Source organism: Quercus suber, unplaced genomic scaffold, assembly GCF_002906115.3.
Source record: "Quercus suber isolate HL8 unplaced genomic scaffold, Cork oak 2.0 scaffold_7, whole genome shotgun sequence".
NCBI lineage: Eukaryota > Viridiplantae > Streptophyta > Magnoliopsida > Fagales > Fagaceae > Quercus > Quercus suber.
Genome location: NW_027069473.1, coordinates 2720349 through 2743390, shown reverse-complemented (window position 1 = coordinate 2743390; position 23042 = coordinate 2720349). Strand labels below are relative to the sequence as shown.

General features: G+C 34.9%; 2 protein-coding genes across 4 annotated transcripts; both read right to left on the bottom strand.

Annotated features, from left to right (window-relative positions):
- Window positions 1–813: 813 nt before the first annotated feature.
- LOC112032299 (uncharacterized) lies at window positions 814–14594 on the bottom strand. Its single transcript, XM_065774605.1, is given in 10 exon segments — window positions 814–1234; window positions 2032–2097; window positions 2192–2263; window positions 2906–2972; window positions 3249–3390; window positions 9600–9677; window positions 10046–10161; window positions 10989–11163; window positions 11347–11500; window positions 14153–14594. Coding segments are annotated over 10 exon segments (1173 nt in total). The 5' UTR covers window positions 14321–14594; the 3' UTR covers window positions 814–1099.
- On the bottom strand, window positions 8733–22321 carry LOC112032300 (probable plastidic glucose transporter 1). 3 transcript variants are annotated; one of them, XR_002885076.2, is made up of 13 exons: window positions 22071–22321; window positions 21863–21986; window positions 21310–21510; window positions 19749–19848; window positions 19162–19274; window positions 18614–18707; window positions 18372–18528; window positions 17983–18129; window positions 17813–17886; window positions 17394–17482; window positions 16527–16641; window positions 15965–16296; window positions 8733–8872 (listed from the first exon to the last, which is right to left on the bottom strand). XR_002885076.2 is itself a non-coding variant. In XM_024065063.2 (12 exons), the coding sequence occupies exons 1-12, from the start codon at window positions 22255–22257 to the stop codon at window positions 16093–16095; spliced, it is 1605 nt and encodes a 534-aa protein (XP_023920831.2). In that variant the 5' UTR covers window positions 22258–22321; the 3' UTR covers window positions 15941–16092. The 3 variants fall into 3 exon arrangements, 1 of the variants encoding a protein (XP_023920831.2); XR_010629402.1 differs by lacking the exon at window positions 8733–8872 and adding an exon at window positions 8900–8976; XM_024065063.2 differs by lacking the exon at window positions 8733–8872 and having other exon boundaries at window positions 15941–16296.
- Window positions 22322–23042: the final 721 nt, after the last annotated feature.

Genomic DNA, 23042 nt, shown 5'->3' with positions numbered 1-23042 from the left:
CTTAGTTGGAGATCTTAGTTACCACAATAAATGGAATGAGAAATTAAAAATAAGACAGTACAAATAGGCTAGAACGGCATTTGGTCCAAGTATAATTTAGCTAGCTAATATTTTTCATTGTGCCGTTTCCCTTTCGATGCTATTTTCCATTGAAGACGTGAAGTCCATAAGAGGGTAAAGATAGGAGGTAAAGTTCGTTGTTTGAATTCATTACTGTCATCTTCCACTTGTGTGTTTTAGAGATCATATCACTGCCTTCTTTTACTTGACAGTTGACACTATCCCAGCTAGATGCTTTTCTTATAACCTTTCAAGTTCGAGGCCGCTTGAACCTACACACCATCTCAGCACTCAAGAGATGAAGGATTTTGATATGTTAAAATTGATTTTGCCTGGAATAGTTTCTTAAAAAAAAATATATATATATATATATCTATATCATGACTTCTTTTCGATTTATATTGGACCGGTGATTTTAATTTAGAGACAACTTGTAATGGAATGGAGCAAGTGAAGTTTATCTAGTGACTTACGTGTCATAATAAAAAGTAATCAACAAATAGTCAAACGTTTTGTTCTTATATTATATATAAATATATAGATACAATCTAAGGAAAGAAGCATGAAATTTTTTTTATCTTGACATCCTTACCTAAATTTTGTCTAAATCCAAATACCTCCGGTCAAGACGATAACGTAAAAAAAAATGAAATTAGGTTCTGGAGGAGCTGTTTCTCAAAAAAAGAAAAAGGTTCTGGAGGAGCTCAATGATTGACACCTAGCATGCACCAAGCAGTAGCATGCGTTTTAGGGTTCAGGGGCAGAGAGCAAATTTATTCATTTTAACATGAATTTCGGTTTTAACATGCCATAATTACAAGAGTTCAAGACCCTTTTATGCTGAAACCAGTGAAGCTTTGGGGTAGCAAGCTATCTTGCAAAATACAAAAGTAACTACGAACACTAATAAAGTAGTATATGATTGACTTTTTTTTTTTTTTTGGGTGGTTAGTATGATTGGCTATGTTGATTACAGCAAAGAATGGGTGCACCAAATGGGGTGCATGCCTTCAAACAAATGAGAAGAATACGGCATTTCTCACTCCATCTCTTTATCAGGTCCAATATACATTGTGCAACATACTGAAATCAAAATGAGTAAACATCCAACAAGTCGCCCAAAGGATGGAGCTATTCTTGATGAACTGATGCTCCATAATTGTGACAGGGCAGCCTGAAACAGCAATGCAAGTATTAATGTAACTAACAAGATGATGGGATTTTCATGTTTTATTCCTTTTATTCTTATTTTTTACGGTTTTATTTTTATTTTATTTTTTTGGAACAGAGAGAGATTGACGGGGAGGAGAGGGAAAGTAATTCATTACGATTCTTTTTATATTTTTCCAATAATTTCTTTTTGGCTAAAGTGCAAATTATACTCCTAAAGTTTAGAGGTCTTTGGATTTTACATTCTAAAGTTTTGGAATTTGAATTTTACACCCTCAAAGTTATATATAGTTTGCATCAATAGTCCCTCCGTTCACATTTTATGTTAAGTGCCACATAAGTTTGCCATATGTGTTTAGTTTTTCCAATAAAATAACACCACATCATTTTTATTATGCCATGTCATTTTTGACATGCCACGTGGCATCATTTTATTGGACAAACTAAACATGTGTGGCAAGTTTATGTGGTACATAACAGAAAATATGGATAGAAGAGGGCTGCTCATACAAATGGAATATAACTTTAGAAGATAAAAGCCAAATTCTGAAACTTTAGTGTAAAATTTAAAGACTCCCACACTTTAGGGGGTGTAGTTTGCACTTTAGCGTTTCTTTTTTGATAAGTGTCTTTTACAATCATTTCCTAAAAGTTTCACAGTATCAATCGTCACATAATTTTATCGGAATTGCACATTGCTAGCATCTCACAGATTATCACTATCTAAATTTCTAAAGACTGAGGCAGGCAAAAGTTGATCACTGTATAAATTGCTACTAAATGCTGGGGGGAGAACAATACCAAAATGTACTGGACATTTGCAGCTTTGGTGGTTTTCTCAAGCTGAAGTCCGCGTGCTAAAAATACCTGCAACCAAGCACACATGTTCAGAAGCAAGGTTAGGAAAAAAAAAAAAAAAAATCCATCCTTATTATTGCATCATAATAATTCAGAAGAGCACCTCTGCAAAAAAGGCCAAGACACCAAGTACAAGCATTAGTAAGAATGAATGAAGATCGGGCAGCACAAAATCCTGCATCATACAAGAAATAAATAATTGAGAAACACCCAGAGACACATAACACTCGTCATAAAAAGGATACACAGTATGGATGCAACTATAACTTCGGACTCTCAGACAGCATAAACTTCAAATGGCTTTGGACTGCCAGTAAAACCTCTGATCATTAAGCATAAATAATATTGGGCACAAGTGCACAACATTGATATATGAAAGATATTCTGAGCACAACATTTTGATCTTCTTTATTTTGCATGAAGAATATTCTGATTAACAATAAATAATGACAATTATTTATGAATTTCAAAATACAAAGTGCAATTAAATTACAAGTTTAAGCAAATAACTCTTAACTCAAATGACACGTACAAAATGAGTTGTGGGTTCCAGACCCACTGGTGAATGAGTAACTAGCTATCCTAAAAATGAAAAATGTAGATAACAAATTGAAGCAATTAAGATGATGACGAATGTTATGTTTTAATATACTATTCTAAATCCCTGGCCAATATCTACTGGAAACGCATCATTTCATTATGTCTGACGTGAGTGGTTAAAACAAAATGACTATACAACAAAAGCATTACATGTAAGGTGAATCAGGGTTTCATGGCCACTAAATATCATTAGATTTTGACTGTGTCATGGACTTACCTCAAAAGAAAATGTACATATTCCAGCAGCAGGGCTAGCCAGTATGCCAAATGAAAAAACTGTAACCCTGGAAAGAGCAAACAACTTACTAAGGCAATCTCTTTACATAATATCTTCCTTTCTTAAAATCATAGTGTGGCAGCACTAATTACTACAGAATCTAGTAATAACCAATTTCGCTTCCAAAAGATGTATTAACTAGTAAAAAGGAAAGCCATGTTAAGAGTGAGGGGCACAATAGCATAGTATAACTTTCTTTAAGCTTTAGTAGTTTGAAGGGAAAGAAATAAAGAAGATTATATCATAGTGGACAATAAAGATGAGGCAAGTCATGTAATCTTACACTGGTTGATCAGATGCCTTTGCTCCAGCCCTTATGAGGCAATAGCTGATTCCACCAGTTGTTGATGAAAATAAACCAACTAAGACAACATATATATGATGGCTTCCACTAAGGTATGTATTGTTTGCTTCCCCAGCTTTGACTAAGCTTCCTGAAAAAGTACACAATCAATAACGCACAAGTCTAGGCAGAGTTGTAGGAAAGCAACTCTCCGTCTCATTATAAGCACGTGTAGTGATGTGTTTAGAGAGATTTTTAATCTGTAACATCAAAAAAGCCACAAATAAAGTCCACAAGGGAAAGACAATAAAGCAAAAGAAAAGGGAATATGTGTTGCTCTAGTCTCTATTGTTGCCCATTCATCCTACCATCAATAACTTGCTCACTTTTAAGGAATCTGGCAAACAAATCAAGGTTCTAGTTTCCCATAATTTGCCAAAAATCAACACAATGGAAGGGGGAAGTCATTGTCAAAGATGTGGTATGAGAAACACACACCCCCATCCCATCCACCACGCCCCCCACCCCCTGCGCGGGTGCAGATAAATAAATGAAATATTCAATAGCATAATAGAAATGAAGACAAGGTGTGAAAAACTCCAATAATTTATTGTATAAAAAATTGAAAATTGTGGAAAAAAAGGATTTAGGTTATTCAAATAAAGACTAAACTAGTAGCAAAAAAGAAAATAACATAAATGAACCAATATGACGTTGAAACAAAGAAGAATATGAAAGATTAATTAAAGATCTTGTAAGAACATTAATACAAGGGGTTGACTTTTTTGAGTTCTTCACTAATGAGGTTGGAAAATTCAAAACATTAGAGAAGCTTTTAATAACACGTGAGAAAACATAACTCATGCATCCTTCTTTTGATATATAAACTAGAAAGCACGGACACTTCATTTGGGGTGTTGTACCTGTGCTAAACACGGAACATGCCTAGAACACTTTTGCAACCATGTCCTTTTTTGTTTTTGAAAAATTGCAGGAAACGGAGGGATACTTATCTTTTATTTATTTATTTAGTTTTAATCTTAAACACTTATCTAGTTATCTCTTATTTACTCTTTTTTGATCTTATTCTTGGTTTGTATTCTTTTTTGATACATCATATATTAGTCATGAATTCACTTTATTATCCTTTATTGCTCTTAAATTTATATATGTTTACCATTATGAAAAAATAAATGCTTAACAATATTTAAAAATAAAAAATAAAAAAATATTTAATAATTAATTAGTATATGTATCCTCACCATACCCATGTCCTAATTTTTAAAAAATTGCCATGTTACTGTGTCGTACCCGTACCTTTATTCGTGTTCATGCTTCATAGCACATAAATAACTACAACATACCATAGCACATAAATAAAACATCTTTTCCTTATAAAAATAGGTATTTTCAAACTTATACCAAGACAAAAGTTAATCAATATCACAGCATGGTACTCTCAACTCTACAATGGGAATAATGCACAGAAGTCGCACTATATAAGATTCACAGAGAGAGAGAGAGCGAGCTTGGGATACTATTGCTTAAGATTAGCTTTCATGTACAAAGGAAAAGATAGCATCAGTACAGTGGCAGTATATACAGGCATATGACATGGAATAGCAACGAAGATAAGGAAATATAAATTTATCTTGATCGAATTCTTTACCATAACCTATCATGGCATCCACATCTGACATAGCATATAGAAGGTTACTTTAACTCACTTCTGTACCTTGATTAGTAAGTATCTGCCGGAAAATGAAGAGCACACCGAAGAAACTGCAAGCAAGACCTGGAAAATGTATGATAGTTAACATAGGAAACACTGTTTGCCTAACAGAAGGTAGTCCAACTTCTATGCCGAAACTGTGAGATTGGAAATCAATGTAAAATTCAAGAAAATAGTTTCATTTTCTATGATGTAAAACATTTGCAGCTAGATTGGCTTCCATTACCACTTCTCAGGCTTGCCTAACTCTTGGGTATAGTTGTTTCCCAAACTAATTGGGACCCTAAGCATGATGAGCCATGTGCTATTTTGTTCACCACACAGTAAAAAGTGCTTTATGTTCCATAAATAGATGTAAATGGGGGCATATTTGCATATCTCATAATATTATTTTGAAGGACTAAGAAAAAATAATTATAAAAATAGCATACCTCCAATGTCAGCGATTTTCAACTTCTCATTCAAAATTATTCTGGCTGCAATTGATGCCATAATTGGCGTTGTGAAGCTTAAAACAATAGCCTGAGACAAAGGTAACCTTTGAATGCTGAAATGAAAATAAACCAGCTCCTGGTCATTACAGCAGTTATCACTAAATCAACTCATAAGGATATCCTTACAAGCCATTGACAAAGCTTTCTAAGCATAGTATATGAGGTAAAGAAAAATGTAAAACATTACCAAAGATTTTGAAATTCAAGTTGATAGATTCATTAATATTAGATATTAAAGGGATTTATATTGAAAGCACTCTATTCTAGGTACCTTACATTTTGTCTTTGTGTTCTGAACATAATTATGTTTCAATAAGTTCATACAAAGTTATCACAATAGGTGGGTGTGTTAATGGTAAAATGTGCTCATTCTCCTCAAGCAATGCTCAGGTTCAGATCATGCTACACTTATATTACAATTGAGTGCTCTACCTCTCTCTAAAGGGTCAGCATGGCATACCTTTCTCAGGGTTACCTCCCGATGTACCCCCCCCCCCCTCCCCCCCCCCCCTCCTACACTTTTTGGCATAGGGAAAAAAAAAAAACCCTCCATACGAAGTTATAAATTAAATATGTATTGGTGACTAAGAGTTAATAGGCCAATATAGTGTATACAGAACAGTATAGCAAATGCTACTGTTTGAAACCACATGATGCAACAACTGTTTGATCAAGACAATTGACCTAGTATGCCTATGTAGGAACATCTTGTTTAAGAAAAATTGCATCATGTGACCCATGCTAAGTGCCTCACAACCTTTAGAGGGAGTGCATAGATATTCCCAATAGGAAATGAGTAAATATTCAGAAAGTGTTACAAACATTGACAAATGATGATAGCAACATGCTATAAATACAAATAGAAAGGATGTCAATGGAAGTCCACTTACCAATAAACATAACTCATCAATGAAAGATATCCCATAAGGGCTCTTAAAACCAAAAGTTTTCTAACATGCGTCTGTCCAAATATTGAATGCCCACTCTTTCTCAACCAAAAATATGACAATATTGTTACAATTGTGCATCGAGTAAAAGCTGTCTCAAATAAAGGAATTGATTGGGCTGCCAATATAGAATTGGAATAAAATCAATCAGTGGACAAACAAACAAATTTTGCTAATAATAGATCCTGTTCAGAAAATGTAAATGAAAATTTATAGATGGTAAAGTGCATACTTATGAGCAATACGCACCATATGCCTTGAGACTTATGTATAATTATAAATAAGGAAAGAGCTTACTGACCAGAGAAAACATCAGAAAGAACTTCCATGACAAAATAGATGACAGATGAGATGGCCATACACAAGAGACCAGAGTACCTGGACCCACTCCACACCCACAAAATAAATTGAGTCACTGGCGATGTCTCTGATTCAGGTAATCTTGTCACCTGCTCCTGCAAATTTTTAACAGAGCAACCATATTAATTTCCCCAACATTTCCTATTTTTTAATGAATCAAATTGAAATGAAAAGAGACCAGACCAGTAGAGAAAATAATAGAAATGAAAAAAAAGAAAGATCCAACAGAAGCCAACCTACAGTTTATCTTATCCTCCATATTGTATTAGCAAGTAAATGACTAAGCACACTATCAAGAACTGGCACTACGCTTATAATATTTCACTCTAATAGCAGAAACTCCATAGCAGTGAAACATATTAAATCAAAACTTATTGTAGCATTCTGGATTTCTTGGCTATGAACTAAGTCAAAGCAAGAAAAGAAACCACAAATGACCAGAAGAGTGTAGCTAAATTTAGATTTTTTTAAATTTTTTTTTTTTTTTTTTTTTAAAGAATAATACTTCATTGGAAAGGAAATCTCAAATACAAAGAACCAATGCACACAGGAAGTGTACCGAGGAAAACATAAAAACAACAAAACTAAGATGCATAGAAAGTATAACTATCAAGCAAATCAGGCAAAGAAGTGAAATTGAAAACACCAGATGCATTTGTCCACCCAAGCAAATTCTAGATATTTGGGACCCAATGGGTCATGCCAAGTTCTGTGGAAAGCTTGTTGTATTGTTGGAGCTATTGGCTAGGAAAATTTAATTCAGACATATGGAATATGGTTCCTAGCTGTTTGATGTGGGTTGTTTGGACGGAAAGAAATCGGCGCTCTTTTGAGGATACCGAGAAATCCTTGGTTCAATTACAAGCTCTATGCTAGAAGACTTTATTTGATTGGTCTAGGAGTTGGGGCTTCTCGGATTGTTCCACTATCTTGGAGTTTATTTCTTCCCTTAGTATTGCACTTTAAATTGTTTCTTGTTGTTTGATGTTGTTTGTTTGTTTGTTGCATTTCCTTGTGTTCACCATCGTGAACATCATGTATTTGCTTTCCTCTGTTTTATAGTTTGTTTAATAATACTCTTATTACCTATCAAAAAAAAAATTCTAGAAGGAAAAAAGCTTCAGCTCATGATTTGATCTTCCTGTTCCTTCAAAGATCCAAGTATTCCTCTCCCAACCAATGCTCCAAATTAAGCAATGGGGGATTATATTCCAAATCACCCCATTTCTATGCCTACTAAACTTGCCCGCCCAACTAGCTAGAAGCTCTATGAACCCCGCTGGGCATAATTCAACAAACCCCAAAAAGTGTAAACACCATGCTCCACAACTCTTGGCTACACAGCAATGTAAATGTAAGTAATTATAGGTCTCCCAGGCCCTCTTACACATACAACACCAATCAATAACAAGAAGCTGACACTTGCGTAAATTATCATTAGTTAAAATCCAATCCAATGGAAGAAACTTTGTTGGCACTTTTGGTTTCCACACAGTCTTCCAAGGAAAAGACATATGAGAAGAGGTAAAGGTGTTCGCGGTGTGGTTTTGGGCCATTTTTAATACCGCGCTTTGTGGTGCGGTTTAGCCAAAATCATAACAGCACCGCACCTCATTTTTGCGAACAAGTGCAGTGTGGTGTATAAGGTACAGTTTGAAGCCGGTATATTTTTCAAATTTTGGGCTTTTCCTGCCTGGCCCAAAACTGATTTTTCCTTTTGTTTTGGGCCAAGTTTTAAACTATTAAGTTAGTTTTTTTTTTTTTTTGGCTGGCTTTCTTAATCAACACTTGCTAGGGTTATTAAATTTTTTTTTTTTTTTTGAAAACTAGGGTTATTAAACTACTAATAATATATTTAATATTAAGGTCATAATTATGTCATTTTAGGTGGGATATTAAGAAATTCCGTATCTTGCAAGAAATCATATATCTCTTCAGAGTGTTTATTATTTATTTATTTATTAACTATTCTTACCATTTTAGCCATCTGAACAGGAGAAATTCCATGCCCAAGTTAGTCCTTGCCGAAGTGAGTGGATAGAAAGAATGTGTAGTCTATTGAATTCGAGGCCATGCCATGAATTAAAAATCCTAGAGAAGAAGAATAACTGCTACGGATTAGACCAACTTGTTCTTAACTTTATGATGCGTTAGGCGTTAGCAAAAGTTTCTTGGGAGTGGCATCACTGCTAGTGCTGGAGGACATCAGGTTGTGAAAAACAAGAATGAAACCGGGATCCCAAAAAAAAAAAAAAAATATATATATATATATATACCATTCACTAAAACAAGTGAATGATACCCCCACACCCCCCCCCCCCCANAAAAAATATTTAATAATTAATTAGTATATGTATCCTCACCATACCCATGTCCTAATTTTTAAAAAATTGCCATGTTACTGTGTCGTACCCGTACCTTTATTCGTGTTCATGCTTCATAGCACATAAATAACTACAACATACCATAGCACATAAATAAAACATCTTTTCCTTATAAAAATAGGTATTTTCAAACTTATACCAAGACAAAAGTTAATCAATATCACAGCATGGTACTCTCAACTCTACAATGGGAATAATGCACAGAAGTCGCACTATATAAGATTCACAGAGAGAGAGAGAGCGAGCTTGGGATACTATTGCTTAAGATTAGCTTTCATGTACAAAGGAAAAGATAGCATCAGTACAGTGGCAGTATATACAGGCATATGACATGGAATAGCAACGAAGATAAGGAAATATAAATTTATCTTGATCGAATTCTTTACCATAACCTATCATGGCATCCACATCTGACATAGCATATAGAAGGTTACTTTAACTCACTTCTGTACCTTGATTAGTAAGTATCTGCCGGAAAATGAAGAGCACACCGAAGAAACTGCAAGCAAGACCTGGAAAATGTATGATAGTTAACATAGGAAACACTGTTTGCCTAACAGAAGGTAGTCCAACTTCTATGCCGAAACTGTGAGATTGGAAATCAATGTAAAATTCAAGAAAATAGTTTCATTTTCTATGATGTAAAACATTTGCAGCTAGATTGGCTTCCATTACCACTTCTCAGGCTTGCCTAACTCTTGGGTATAGTTGTTTCCCAAACTAATTGGGACCCTAAGCATGATGAGCCATGTGCTATTTTGTTCACCACACAGTAAAAAGTGCTTTATGTTCCATAAATAGATGTAAATGGGGGCATATTTGCATATCTCATAATATTATTTTGAAGGACTAAGAAAAAATAATTATAAAAATAGCATACCTCCAATGTCAGCGATTTTCAACTTCTCATTCAAAATTATTCTGGCTGCAATTGATGCCATAATTGGCGTTGTGAAGCTTAAAACAATAGCCTGAGACAAAGGTAACCTTTGAATGCTGAAATGAAAATAAACCAGCTCCTGGTCATTACAGCAGTTATCACTAAATCAACTCATAAGGATATCCTTACAAGCCATTGACAAAGCTTTCTAAGCATAGTATATGAGGTAAAGAAAAATGTAAAACATTACCAAAGATTTTGAAATTCAAGTTGATAGATTCATTAATATTAGATATTAAAGGGATTTATATTGAAAGCACTCTATTCTAGGTACCTTACATTTTGTCTTTGTGTTCTGAACATAATTATGTTTCAATAAGTTCATACAAAGTTATCACAATAGGTGGGTGTGTTAATGGTAAAATGTGCTCATTCTCCTCAAGCAATGCTCAGGTTCAGATCATGCTACACTTATATTACAATTGAGTGCTCTACCTCTCTCTAAAGGGTCAGCATGGCATACCTTTCTCAGGGTTACCCCCCGATGTCCCCCCCCCCCCCCCCTCCTACACTTTTTGGCATAGGGAAAAAAAAAAAACCCTCCATACGAAGTTATAAATTAAATATGTATTGGTGACTAAGAGTTAATAGGCCAATATAGTGTATACAGAACAGTATAGCAAATGCTACTGTTTGAAACCACATGATGCAACAACTGTTTGATCAAGACAATTGACCTAGTATGCCTATGTAGGAACATCTTGTTTAAGAAAAATTGCATCATGTGACCCATGCTAAGTGCCTCACAACCTTTAGAGGGAGTGCATAGATATTCCCAATAGGAAATGAGTAAATATTCAGAAAGTGTTACAAACATTGACAAATGATGATAGCAACATGCTATAAATACAAATAGAAAGGATGTCAATGGAAGTCCACTTACCAATAAACATAACTCATCAATGAAAGATATCCCATAAGGGCTCTTAAAACCAAAAGTTTTCTAACATGCGTCTGTCCAAATATTGAATGCCCACTCTTTCTCAACCAAAAATATGACAATATTGTTACAATTGTGCATCGAGTAAAAGCTGTCTCAAATAAAGGAATTGATTGGGCTGCCAATATAGAATTGGAATAAAATCAATCAGTGGACAAACAAACAAATTTTGCTAATAATAGATCCTGTTCAGAAAATGTAAATGAAAATTTATAGATGGTAAAGTGCATACTTATGAGCAATACGCACCATATGCCTTGAGACTTATGTATAATTATAAATAAGGAAAGAGCTTACTGACCAGAGAAAACATCAGAAAGAACTTCCATGACAAAATAGATGACAGATGAGATGGCCATACACAAGAGACCAGAGTACCTGGACCCACTCCACACCCACAAAATAAATTGAGTCACTGGCGATGTCTCTGATTCAGGTAATCTTGTCACCTGCTCCTGCAAATTTTTAACAGAGCAACCATATTAATTTCCCCAACATTTCCTATTTTTTAATGAATCAAATTGAAATGAAAAGAGACCAGACCAGTAGAGAAAATAATAGAAATGAAAAAAAAGAAAGATCCAACAGAAGCCAACCTACAGTTTATCTTATCCTCCATATTGTATTAGCAAGTAAATGACTAAGCACACTATCAAGAACTGGCACTACGCTTATAATATTTCACTCTAATAGCAGAAACTCCATAGCAGTGAAACATATTAAATCAAAACTTATTGTAGCATTCTGGATTTCTTGGCTATGAACTAAGTCAAAGCAAGAAAAGAAACCACAAATGACCAGAAGAGTGTAGCTAAATTTAGATTTTTTTAAATTTTTTTTTTTTTTTTTTTTTAAAGAATAATACTTCATTGGAAAGGAAATCTCAAATACAAAGAACCAATGCACACAGGAAGTGTACCGAGGAAAACATAAAAACAACAAAACTAAGATGCATAGAAAGTATAACTATCAAGCAAATCAGGCAAAGAAGTGAAATTGAAAACACCAGATGCATTTGTCCACCCAAGCAAATTCTAGATATTTGGGACCCAATGGGTCATGCCAAGTTCTGTGGAAAGCTTGTTGTATTGTTGGAGCTATTGGCTAGGAAAATTTAATTCAGACATATGGAATATGGTTCCTAGCTGTTTGATGTGGGTTGTTTGGACGGAAAGAAATCGGCGCTCTTTTGAGGATACCGAGAAATCCTTGGTTCAATTACAAGCTCTATGCTAGAAGACTTTATTTGATTGGTCTAGGAGTTGGGGCTTCTCGGATTGTTCCACTATCTTGGAGTTTATTTCTTCCCTTAGTATTGCACTTTAAATTGTTTCTTGTTGTTTGATGTTGTTTGTTTGTTTGTTGCATTTCCTTGTGTTCACCATCGTGAACATCATGTATTTGCTTTCCTCTGTTTTATAGTTTGTTTAATAATACTCTTATTACCTATCAAAAAAAAAATTCTAGAAGGAAAAAAGCTTCAGCTCATGATTTGATCTTCCTGTTCCTTCAAAGATCCAAGTATTCCTCTCCCAACCAATGCTCCAAATTAAGCAATGGGGGATTATATTCCAAATCACCCCATTTCTATGCCTACTAAACTTGCCCGCCCAACTAGCTAGAAGCTCTATGAACCCCGCTGGGCATAATTCAACAAACCCCAAAAAGTGTAAACACCATGCTCCACAACTCTTGGCTACACAGCAATGTAAATGTAAGTAATTATAGGTCTCCCAGGCCCTCTTACACATACAACACCAATCAATAACAAGAAGCTGACACTTGCGTAAATTATCATTAGTTAAAATCCAATCCAATGGAAGAAACTTTGTTGGCACTTTTGGTTTCCACACAGTCTTCCAAGGAAAAGACATATGAGAAGAGGTAAAGGTGTTTGCGGTGTGGTTTTGGGCCATTTTTAATACCGCGCTTTGTGGTGCGGTTTAGCCAAAATCATAACAGCACCGCACCTCATTTTTGCGAACAAGTGCAGTGTGGTGTATAAGGTACAGTTTGAAGCCGGTATATTTTTCAAATTTTGGGCTTTTCCTGCCTGGCCCAAAACTGATTTTTCCTTTTGTTTTGGGCCAAGTTTTAAACTATTAAGTTAGTTTTTTTTTTTTTTTGGCTGGCTTTCTTAATCAACACTTGCTAGGGTTATTAAATTTTTTTTTTTTTTTTTGAAAACTAGGGTTATTAAACTACTAATAATATATTTAATATTAAAAAAATTAATATATAGAGGGTGCAGTGCAGTGTGGTTTGTGCAATTTTCTTAATATAAAACCACAAATTGCACTGCACTAACTGGTGTGGTGCGGTTATGCCATTTTGTGGGCGGTTTTGGTGCGGTTTTTGCGGTTTGGTGAACACCCTAAGAAGGGATAATAAGATTGAACTTCAAAAACCCCCTGGGATGAGGGCTTCCAGCACAACTCATTCATATTAGAGCACCAGCCCCGCCTTTCTCCACAAAGCATCTCTCTCCAAAATTAGAATGTTAAGATGGATAAGTACAAGCATAAATAGGATTTGAAATGACGAAATTTGCTTAAAGATGAGGGTGCCCTATTAAAGAAAAGTCGAGCGAGAATCACTCTTGAGATGGTTTGGTAATGTTCAAAGAAAAGTGATTAGTGCCTAGTAACAAAAAAGGAGTTGATTCAAGTTTTGGGGGGAAAGACACAAGAAAAACATCAATAGAAGTAAAAAAAAAAACATGTAAATTAGGTACGATTTCGTATAGAATAGAACAGCAAATAAGAATAAATGTAGTAGCTGACCCATACTATGCTATTGAGGATCCATAAAATTTTGGGACTATCTGCATTTGAATAACCTTTGTTTTGGCCCAAGCTGCTCGACCTTTCAATCTCTAGTAGTTGGCTAGTTGCACATTACATTTTCCATTTTCCATTTTTCTTGGTCGATAAATCAATCCAATTACTATGCTGACTGAAGCTGACATTTTTTTTAAAGCCCATTCGGCATTTAAAATGAAAGCCAATTCCAGCCCTAAATTGGACAACACGAATTGATGTTTGTGAATAAAAAACAAAGAGAGTGAAATTTAAAAAAAGAAGAAGGGTTAAAGTAGTTTTTTATACCCGGGTTTTAGTTCGGGGATAAGAGATGGTGAAGATGTTGATCTTAGGCTTCTGGACCGGATTTAAGAGAGGGATTATCTCCGCTTCTGAGGATGGTGATGGTGATGGTGATGGTGGTGTGTCGTGTACTACCAGCTCCACCACGTGATCTCTATTTTCGGCCGCCATTCTCGATCGCCCTCCCTCCCCTTTGCTTTCCGTACCGTCGGAGGTTATAATTTCTTCATTTTTCTTACGCTCTAGAAAGAAAGAAAAGAAGGAAGAATTGGAATCTGTGGTCGTTTGAGAGAAAGAAACGCGTCAACGGTCGAGTTGGTGTGGCTGTTGGGACCCAGTGGAACACGACAGAGCAAGACTAGAGAGAGAGAGAGAGAGAGAGTCAGAGAGACTGTTCTTATTTTGTTTTTTTGTACATGAATGATCTGGATGATCTCTGATCCAGAATCAAATGGTTGTGGTGAAGTAATGCTAGGGGCACATTCAACTCATGCTAAAATTCACATCGCATCTTGTTTATGTTTAAGGTAAGGGCAATGTGAGTAGAGTCTATTAAAGAAAAATGTGTACCTTTAAAATTACCAAAATATTAGTATTAATATTTTTTAAATTATTAAAATATCCCTAAAATGTAGCACCCTATCTTTCTCTCGATTTTCAATTTTCTCTCACTTTTTTTTGGCTTTTCGTTCGACCATAACCAAAGCTCATATCTATAAGAGATTTGATTTTTTGGATTTGATTTGATTTTTTTTTTTTGAGGAGATATCTTCCATGGTGATGAGGAACCAACAATAATGTTCGGGAGGTACAAGGATGCATTGAAGAGTCGTTAGGGTTCTTATGATATGAGCTCTTTGTTGACATCGATGAGCTCTAGCAATGGTAAAGGTTTAGTGGTCGAATTGTTCAATGCCTAGCTTCTCCATAACAATTGATCTTACACTCTTCTCAGCACTGAGGACCTCAGTAATTCAAAGTTCTCTCTCTCTCTCTCTCTCTCTCTCTCTCTCTCTTTGTTTGGTAACTAAATTTTTTTGGGAAAAGTAAAAGAATTATTTTTTTTAATCTTAATTAGTCTAATTAAGTTGAGTTAATTATGGTTATAGGCTTAGGATGAGTTTGGCATCTAAGAAATGAGAAGAAAAAGAAAGAAAATCAACAAATTTCTGAGGGTTTGAGGCTTGGGAATGTTCGGCAGCAGAGAAAATGAAAGAAAATTAATGAGATTTCTCTTAGGGTTTGGATTTTTTCTTTTCTTTTAACATCTAAATTTAAATTTTAGATTTTCGATGGATAGGTATCTAGTAGGTTACTAATTACATAGTGGATATACGAATTTAACCCAAATGTTTAATTGAGTAGGTAAAAATTTACTTAAATTAGTTTGGTCATGGGTATGTTAATAAGTTTTTGGTAAAGTTTGTCACCCCTAATTTTAATGTATGAAAAGATTCAACAAGATAAAGATTTTTTTTTTTAAGAAAAAAAGAAAAAAACGAGATAAGTCTAAAATAGGTTTTCCTGTTCAACTTGTAGAATCAGTTTAATATATAAGTATTAAAAGAGCTTTGGAATAAAACATAAAAGCTTAAAAAATTAAACTTTTTAAAATTGGCATTAAAAATATATTTAGCAGCACCCTAACAAATTCAAAAGTTCTACTAGAAGTTTGTAGTAGGTTGTTTTTTCTACTAAAGAGCTTTAGGAACCTTACTATTTATGAGCTTCATAATGCAAAATGCATCGTAACGCTTATATAATTTTTTTAAGGTTAAAAAAAAAAAAAAAAAAAAAAAAAGGAAATTTGCTTACATGCAGTCTAGAGACCGCAGCATGGAGGATTGCCAGCTGAAAATCTTCATCACAAAATACCAGTGTTCTGTGAAGCAAAACCATATCTGCAGTTGAGTATGACACTAATCTTTTGGATCAGAATGTGGTCACTTGTCTCTGCCTCTGGCCTGGATATTGGGATTCAGTGACATTTCTATTTCCTCAAGAGAGCGCCCTTTAGTTTCAACTATGAAGTAATTGGCAAATATTGCTGCCACCAAGGAAACTCCGCCAAAGCTAGCATAAACTGGAGAAACTCCAAATTTCTCAACTAAGTCAAGGAAAAGAAGCCCCACCAAGAAATTGCAAACCTGAATAATTATAAAGACATCAGACATGATAAAATCACTCAAACTTTAAGGTGATTTCAGTAGCAGCATCATGATGCAGGTAAAGTAAAATACAAAAATGAACCTAGCAACATTTTAAAACACAAGTAGCATGAATAAAAAATTATAACTGCTGAAGAAGTGTTGGATTAGGATCCGGAAAAATCCTTCCAGAAAGAAAAATCATGGACGACAATTATTGTAATACCTACCCAATGAGCTGTGAAACTGAATCCCATTATCTTTCCACGCATCCTGGTGCTGCTGAGCTCTGATATAATGAGACCTGTTACTGGGCCAGCTCCAGTTGCAAAGGTAAAAATGTACCTTGAAGAATGAGCAAAGGCAAATAGCATCAATGAATTCCATTATAGTGCATAGTACTTTTTAGATGAGACAAAACATTCAGTTACTTCTCCATTTTGACCTAAGTAGTCTATGAAGGTATACAACTATACATCATCCTCAGGAACAAAGGCATCATGCTACATTTTCCAAGAAGGATACTATGATTCATTTGTGGCCATGCTCATTGAAACCCGCCTTTTTCTTCCCCTTTCAAACAAAGCTGAAAATGCTTAGTGGAAGGAAGAAGAGAAAAGTTAATTTGAGATGAAGCATTACTAGGAATCCTCTCTTCGAGGCATAAGAAGTGCCTAGAGAAATTGTTTGTGGCTTCAGGGTTTTGCAAAGTTGTGCAAAAAAGCATGTCTTAAGTGATAGTTGATTGTTTCTAATGACTGGTAACAGTTTTAACAGTATTTTGAAGGTTGTCTTTTCAATGGCTACCTTTCAATGGTGCATTCTCCTTGGTGTCTCTTTATTGTCTATTTATATGATTCATATAAAAAAACACATATACAAGGAAATTCCGGAATTCTCCAGAATTTTTAAATTTCAAGATTTGTTGTATCCCAGAGACAATTTGCTAGGAATCTGATAGCAAACTCTCTTTTGAGTGGGGCAACTATTGTCTTAAAAACAGTAGTTTTATGTGCCCAAAGCCTTTTTCTTTTGTTGTTGTTCTCGCCCCATTTCCCAAACATAAGTTAATTTTTGCTAAGTGAGCAAATACTTACAGTACAGTTCCTAGTATTGATAAGTTGTGACTGAGTTGTTCATCTAAAGGAAAACTGATTGCGTAGACTACAAGAAACATCGAAACTGCCTGCATGTAAACAATGAAATTGAAAAAAAGTATATTAATCCATATGGAAGGAAAAAAAAAAAAAAACATTGAGGAAAATTGATGATTTTGATATAACTAAGGATAACAACATGGACGTCTGCGTATACAATTTCCAGACCTCAACAAAACATAGAACCTTTCTCATCTCTCAAAGATGTAAAATAAGCTTCTCTCTCTCTCTCTCTCTCTCTCGCACGCGCGCATGCGCACACACACACGCACTTGCGCACGTGTGTGTACAATGATATTGATTTTTTATTTGCCCCCAACATTAGCTTAATTTCTTTTATAAGCATTTTAAACACTTACCATTCCTAAGTAGCTTCCTATCAAGAGCTTTTGTCTTCCTTGCTTATCCATTAAATACAAAGCACAGAGTGAACCTAGAGATGACAACCAATTGAAAAAGAATGAGAAGTTGTTCTACTTAGAAACTTATTCTAATGCAGAAATATACTGATGCAGATTAGATCTCAAACCTGCAAGGTTGGTAAGTCCAACAACCAAGCTTGCTAAAGCACCACTTGTAACTCCAACATTTTGAAAGGTCAATGATGAAAAATAAAGAACCCCATTTATACCAGCAAACTGTTGAAGTACAAAAAGGGTGCCTCCAAGGAATGCAACTGCAACCATGCAAGAAGATCAGTGTCTGTAAATGAGGATTCATTTAGCAGATAAAGTATGTAATGCTTTGAAAAAGTACCAGTTTAAAATAAGAAATGCCTCTATACCAAGCTAGACTGTATCCCAACTACTTAAACATTATATTTTCACAACTTCACCCTTTATTTTAAACAAAAGAAGAGGGCCAATTTTATGCTTAACATTAAAATTCCTTTTTGTCCAAAAACCACCTTTGTACAACCTCTAGAGTGTCGCTCTTCTAGGAGTTCAAGCCATCTGCTGTTCAAATCACTTCCATCATTCTTGCTAACTGTCTGAAATTCTTCAATTGCCTTTTCAACTTCAGATGCTCCCCAAAGGTTATTGACAACTGCTTTAGCATCATCCAATTTCCCAGCCTTCACAAACAACAAGAGACAGTGTTGAGAAAAGCACACTGAGAAATAACAAAAGATCAGGAATAATTTAATGACAGAGCCCTACTTTACAAAGCCAGCGGGGGCTGTCTACGGCAAACTGCATACCAATTGTAATGATAAATCCAGGGATACTTGCAATGTAGAGTATTGTCCTCCACCTGAAAGACATAATTTGTTAAAGTTTATCCAACAGTTCCATGAAGATAAAATATTTATGCTTTAAAGAGTCAGAGTCTTCCAGCTCTTCAATAGACATCATTATTACTTTCCGCTTAAATTTACATTCATATCCAAACCAATGTATAGTAAAACGAAACTCCTGAATAACAGGGAAAGAAATAACATGTGCATAAAACAACATTCACCTACATGATACACTGATAAACATAAGACTGGCATATGGATTCACAATTATATGTACAAGGTCTGACAAATCCTAGCAATTCCTGACCTACTTTCCCAAAGCCCCTTTTTTATCCTTTAAATAAGCTCAACTTTTAGATGACATGATATTTTGTTTACTCAGTCAGAAAAAAAAATGCTTACATATGCAGGTAAGAGAAAACAAGTGGAATAAGAAATTCCCAAAAACAAAATGGATGAGAACCTTACCAATGTGGATCATTGTCAGAGGGAATTCCCACACAAAGTGACGTAATAATGCCAAGACAGGAGCCGATCTGACACAAGGCTCCCAGTGATCCTCTATATTTCGTTGGGGAAACCTACAACAAAATACAGTCAAAAGAAAAGGCAGTAAAAGGAATAAATATGCATGCTATTTGGAATTCCTTGACTCCACAACTATCACATACGTGGCAAGTACAGAAATAAGCTCAAAATTCATGTGTAAACCTTATAAAGATTAAAATTAAACCTTCTGAACAACCCTTCACAATGGTTGGTTCAAAAGGCATTGTCAACACACATGATACAGAAACCCTGGAGCTCACTTTTCCAGTATTTTGGTGAGTTCCAGTCACTTTCTCTGTCTTTCCAACCATGTCCTTATGGTCAGTTTCCCAATAATGAGCAAGAGTATATAGAGAGAAAAATCTGAAATTCCTAAGCTCCCTTCACCAATGGTCTCATTTTAAATGGCCACCATTATAACTAGCATAAAGATCAACAGTCACTTGAAGCTCAGTGTTTGAAAGAAATGAACATTGTAAATACAGCATAATGGATGCCAACAATACCTCAGATATATAAATTGGAACAAGAACCGTATTCACACCTATACCAAGGCCAACAAGAAATCTTCCCAAAAGTACTTCATCCAAGGAGTAAGCTTGTGCACTGTTACAAATGCAAAGGGGTTATAGTTAAAATACTTATCGAAACACATAAAATCCAAGATCAAAGGAGCTATCATTGGTGGACAGAAAGCAAGTGCTGTGCATCAACAAGTATTCAATGTTGAACATTGACCATTCCATTTCTGTTATATTTAAACATGGAAACAAAGCATATGTGTATCTTTTTCTACGTGCTTTATCAAACCTGAATGTTCATGCATGTTTTTGTTTGAATCTATGTTGAAGAACAAAATAGTTTCAGTTGATTGTTACGTCAGCCCAAATATTCAAAAAAAATTGGGAAAAGAAGTCAAGTGCACAAAGCACTTGGGTGTAATAGTATAAAGTTATACATTGTACAATATGATTGCAATGAATGTCATCCTCCACAATTGAAGAGCAAATATATTTTGGAACATTTGTAATGGAAGCTTGGTGTTGACAGATGATGAACCACATAAAAGTACAACTGATATGGTGAATTCATCTGGATACTTTTTGAGAAAAGGAGATAACAAGAGAAACTGTAGGTTGAAAAGAATATAATTGGCATGAAGAGGTTAACAAAGACTAAGATAAACAATATTGCATCCCAAACAAATTTATGTTTCATGGGCAATGATGTTAAGTATCAGACCCTATGGGCCATTTATAGAACATTTCTAATGGCATACGGTCACTGATCAGGAGTATGTGTGCACATAAAAGTCCACTACAAAAATTGACCAGTATGCATTATGCTCCAAGAAAAAATCAACTTCTCATACTAAAATTAGTGTAGCTAAAAGGCAACCGGGGCACTTGCCTAGGCACTGGGGCAAGGCAAGGCACCACTAAGGTGCATTTGAAGTTAAGGACACACCACTTTTAGAGCTTAGGCGATTGCTCGAGCACCTTAAACAGGCTATAAGGTGCTTGAGGTGAGAGCATCAACGAAATTCAGCCAAGAAGGGGGAAAATAGCAGTTTTGTAAATTGGCAAAAAAGGTAGTTCTATACTTTAATTCAAGTTACAGGGTGTCTCTTTCTCTTGTTTCCCTTTTTTTTCTCTCACCTTTCTTTCTTTCCACACCAGTTTAGATTTTTTTTTTCTTTCTTTGAATTTCAACTATATAATATTTTATCTTCGATATTTTTTTCTCTTTTGTTTTTTGAAATTTTTTTCATATTAGATTGTTGTAAAGTCTATTCATAGATTAATTAGTAGAGCCTCCTACCAGTTAGAAAAATTCAAAATGTGCCTAATGAGTATTAGATACATATGATTTGAGTTCATTATATAGAGTTTGGCACCTTGCTTCACTTGGGTGAGCGCCTTTTTGATACCTCATGCCTCATGTGATACAAAGACTTGGCACCTTAAGTTTGCCATTTGCCTTTGACTACACTGTTTCAGATATAGCTTTATCTAGCAAACTAATTCCGCTAGTGATGTTCTACTTGAGATACTAAACAAGTATTACCTTAATATAGCGCCAAGAATCAAGGGTATTGTGACAATTTGGAACGTACGCCGACAACCAAGTCTATCAACCAATGAGCCAGAGCTTATGCTTCCAACAAATGCACCAACAATAAAAATACTAACCACAAGTCCCTCGAGTATTGAATTTCCTTCAAAACCAAGTTCTCGTGCAATAGAAACAATAGGACCATTCATTACTCTGCAAGAATAGTTTGATAAACTATAAGAGCAACCCAAATAATCAAAATAGTCAATCACTCATTTTTTGAAATGAACCATCAAACTTTTTGCATCAATAGAAAACCCTAAAACGTTGCAAAGTGCAAATATTCAATCTAAGTCGCTTGAACCCAATTATATATCCCAGTCTTAAGCAGCTTAATTAATAGTGCCAAAGTTGAGTATTTCATTATCTCACCAAGACAAATTCAGTCACATTACAAAGAAAATAATAATAAAAATTTCATGTTAGTCCATTTCACAGTCACAACTCACAAGGGTAATATGTCATTTACCAAATAGTAATAAGATAGAGAGAAAGAAAGACTGACCCAATATGATAACCAAATAGAAAATTGGACATAGAAGCAATCAAGACGTGAGGAAAAGCAGGTAGCCATCCATAATCAGCAACTTCATCACCATTCTTTTCGCTCACAGTGAAGTTTTCACTCTCTGCAACAATATCAAATACTAATATTTAACACAAAAATGATTATCTTTATAATTCATAATTCGTGAAAATTGAGAGTGGATGACCTGGCTTCCGAGTTTCTAACTTAGTGAGCTGCTGCTTTTTTGCCGCCAAAGCTTTGAACTTAACAAGCCTAAGAAAACGAAACGTTTTCGGGTTCGGAAAAGAAACGAGGAGATTCGGGTTTCGGAGACTGGTTAGGGTTGCCGGAACCGGATCAACCAGTTGGTAATGAACGGTATTTACCCACATTGGAACAGAGAGAGAGAGAGTTTCGCGTGTAAGTGTGTTTTTTTTTTCAGGGGAGTTGGAAATGATCGTCAGTATCCACGTGGGAAGGACTCGTCTGGTCCACGTCGTAAGGTGGGGTTGTTTACTTACTTTATGGCCGTTGGATGTATTTGCAGATGAAGTGTTCCAATTTCACGTTGACTAGAATTTTAAAAAAAAAAAAAATCACATTGGCTAGAAAGAAGGATTCAGATCCGCTTGTAATTCCAAGCACGTTCAACTATTTGGAAGTATGGGCAAAATCTTTATTTATTGTTTTAATTTCTCACTAAGTTTCTAATTTTCATAGCAATTATGAAAGTTAAGTCTAAACTTTATAACTTATATCCATGTTGAGGAAGTTGCTAAACAAATAACTACTAGAATTCTTGAGTTTTAGAGAGAAAACTAGTTTAAGTATCGAAGGGTTCTTGGTCGGTTCATTCTTAGTAATCACTAACTCATTGAAGCCTAAAGCATTTAACCTGGAGCATTTTCTATGCATTATTAGATTTTGTTAAATCTTATCTACTTGTTTATGATTTAAGGATCTAGATTCTGCCATGTCAGCATTCTACTAACAATATTCTTAATATAATAAAATAATGTTGCAAACAAAATAATTAAAATTATTATTAGTAAAATGCTGACAATGCAGAATTTAGACCTTTAAATCATAAAATAGTGATTAAAATTAAATATAAAAAAAATCTACTAGTAGACTACTTAGGAAATTTGGAGAAACTAAGGCTGCGCTTGTTTTGGCT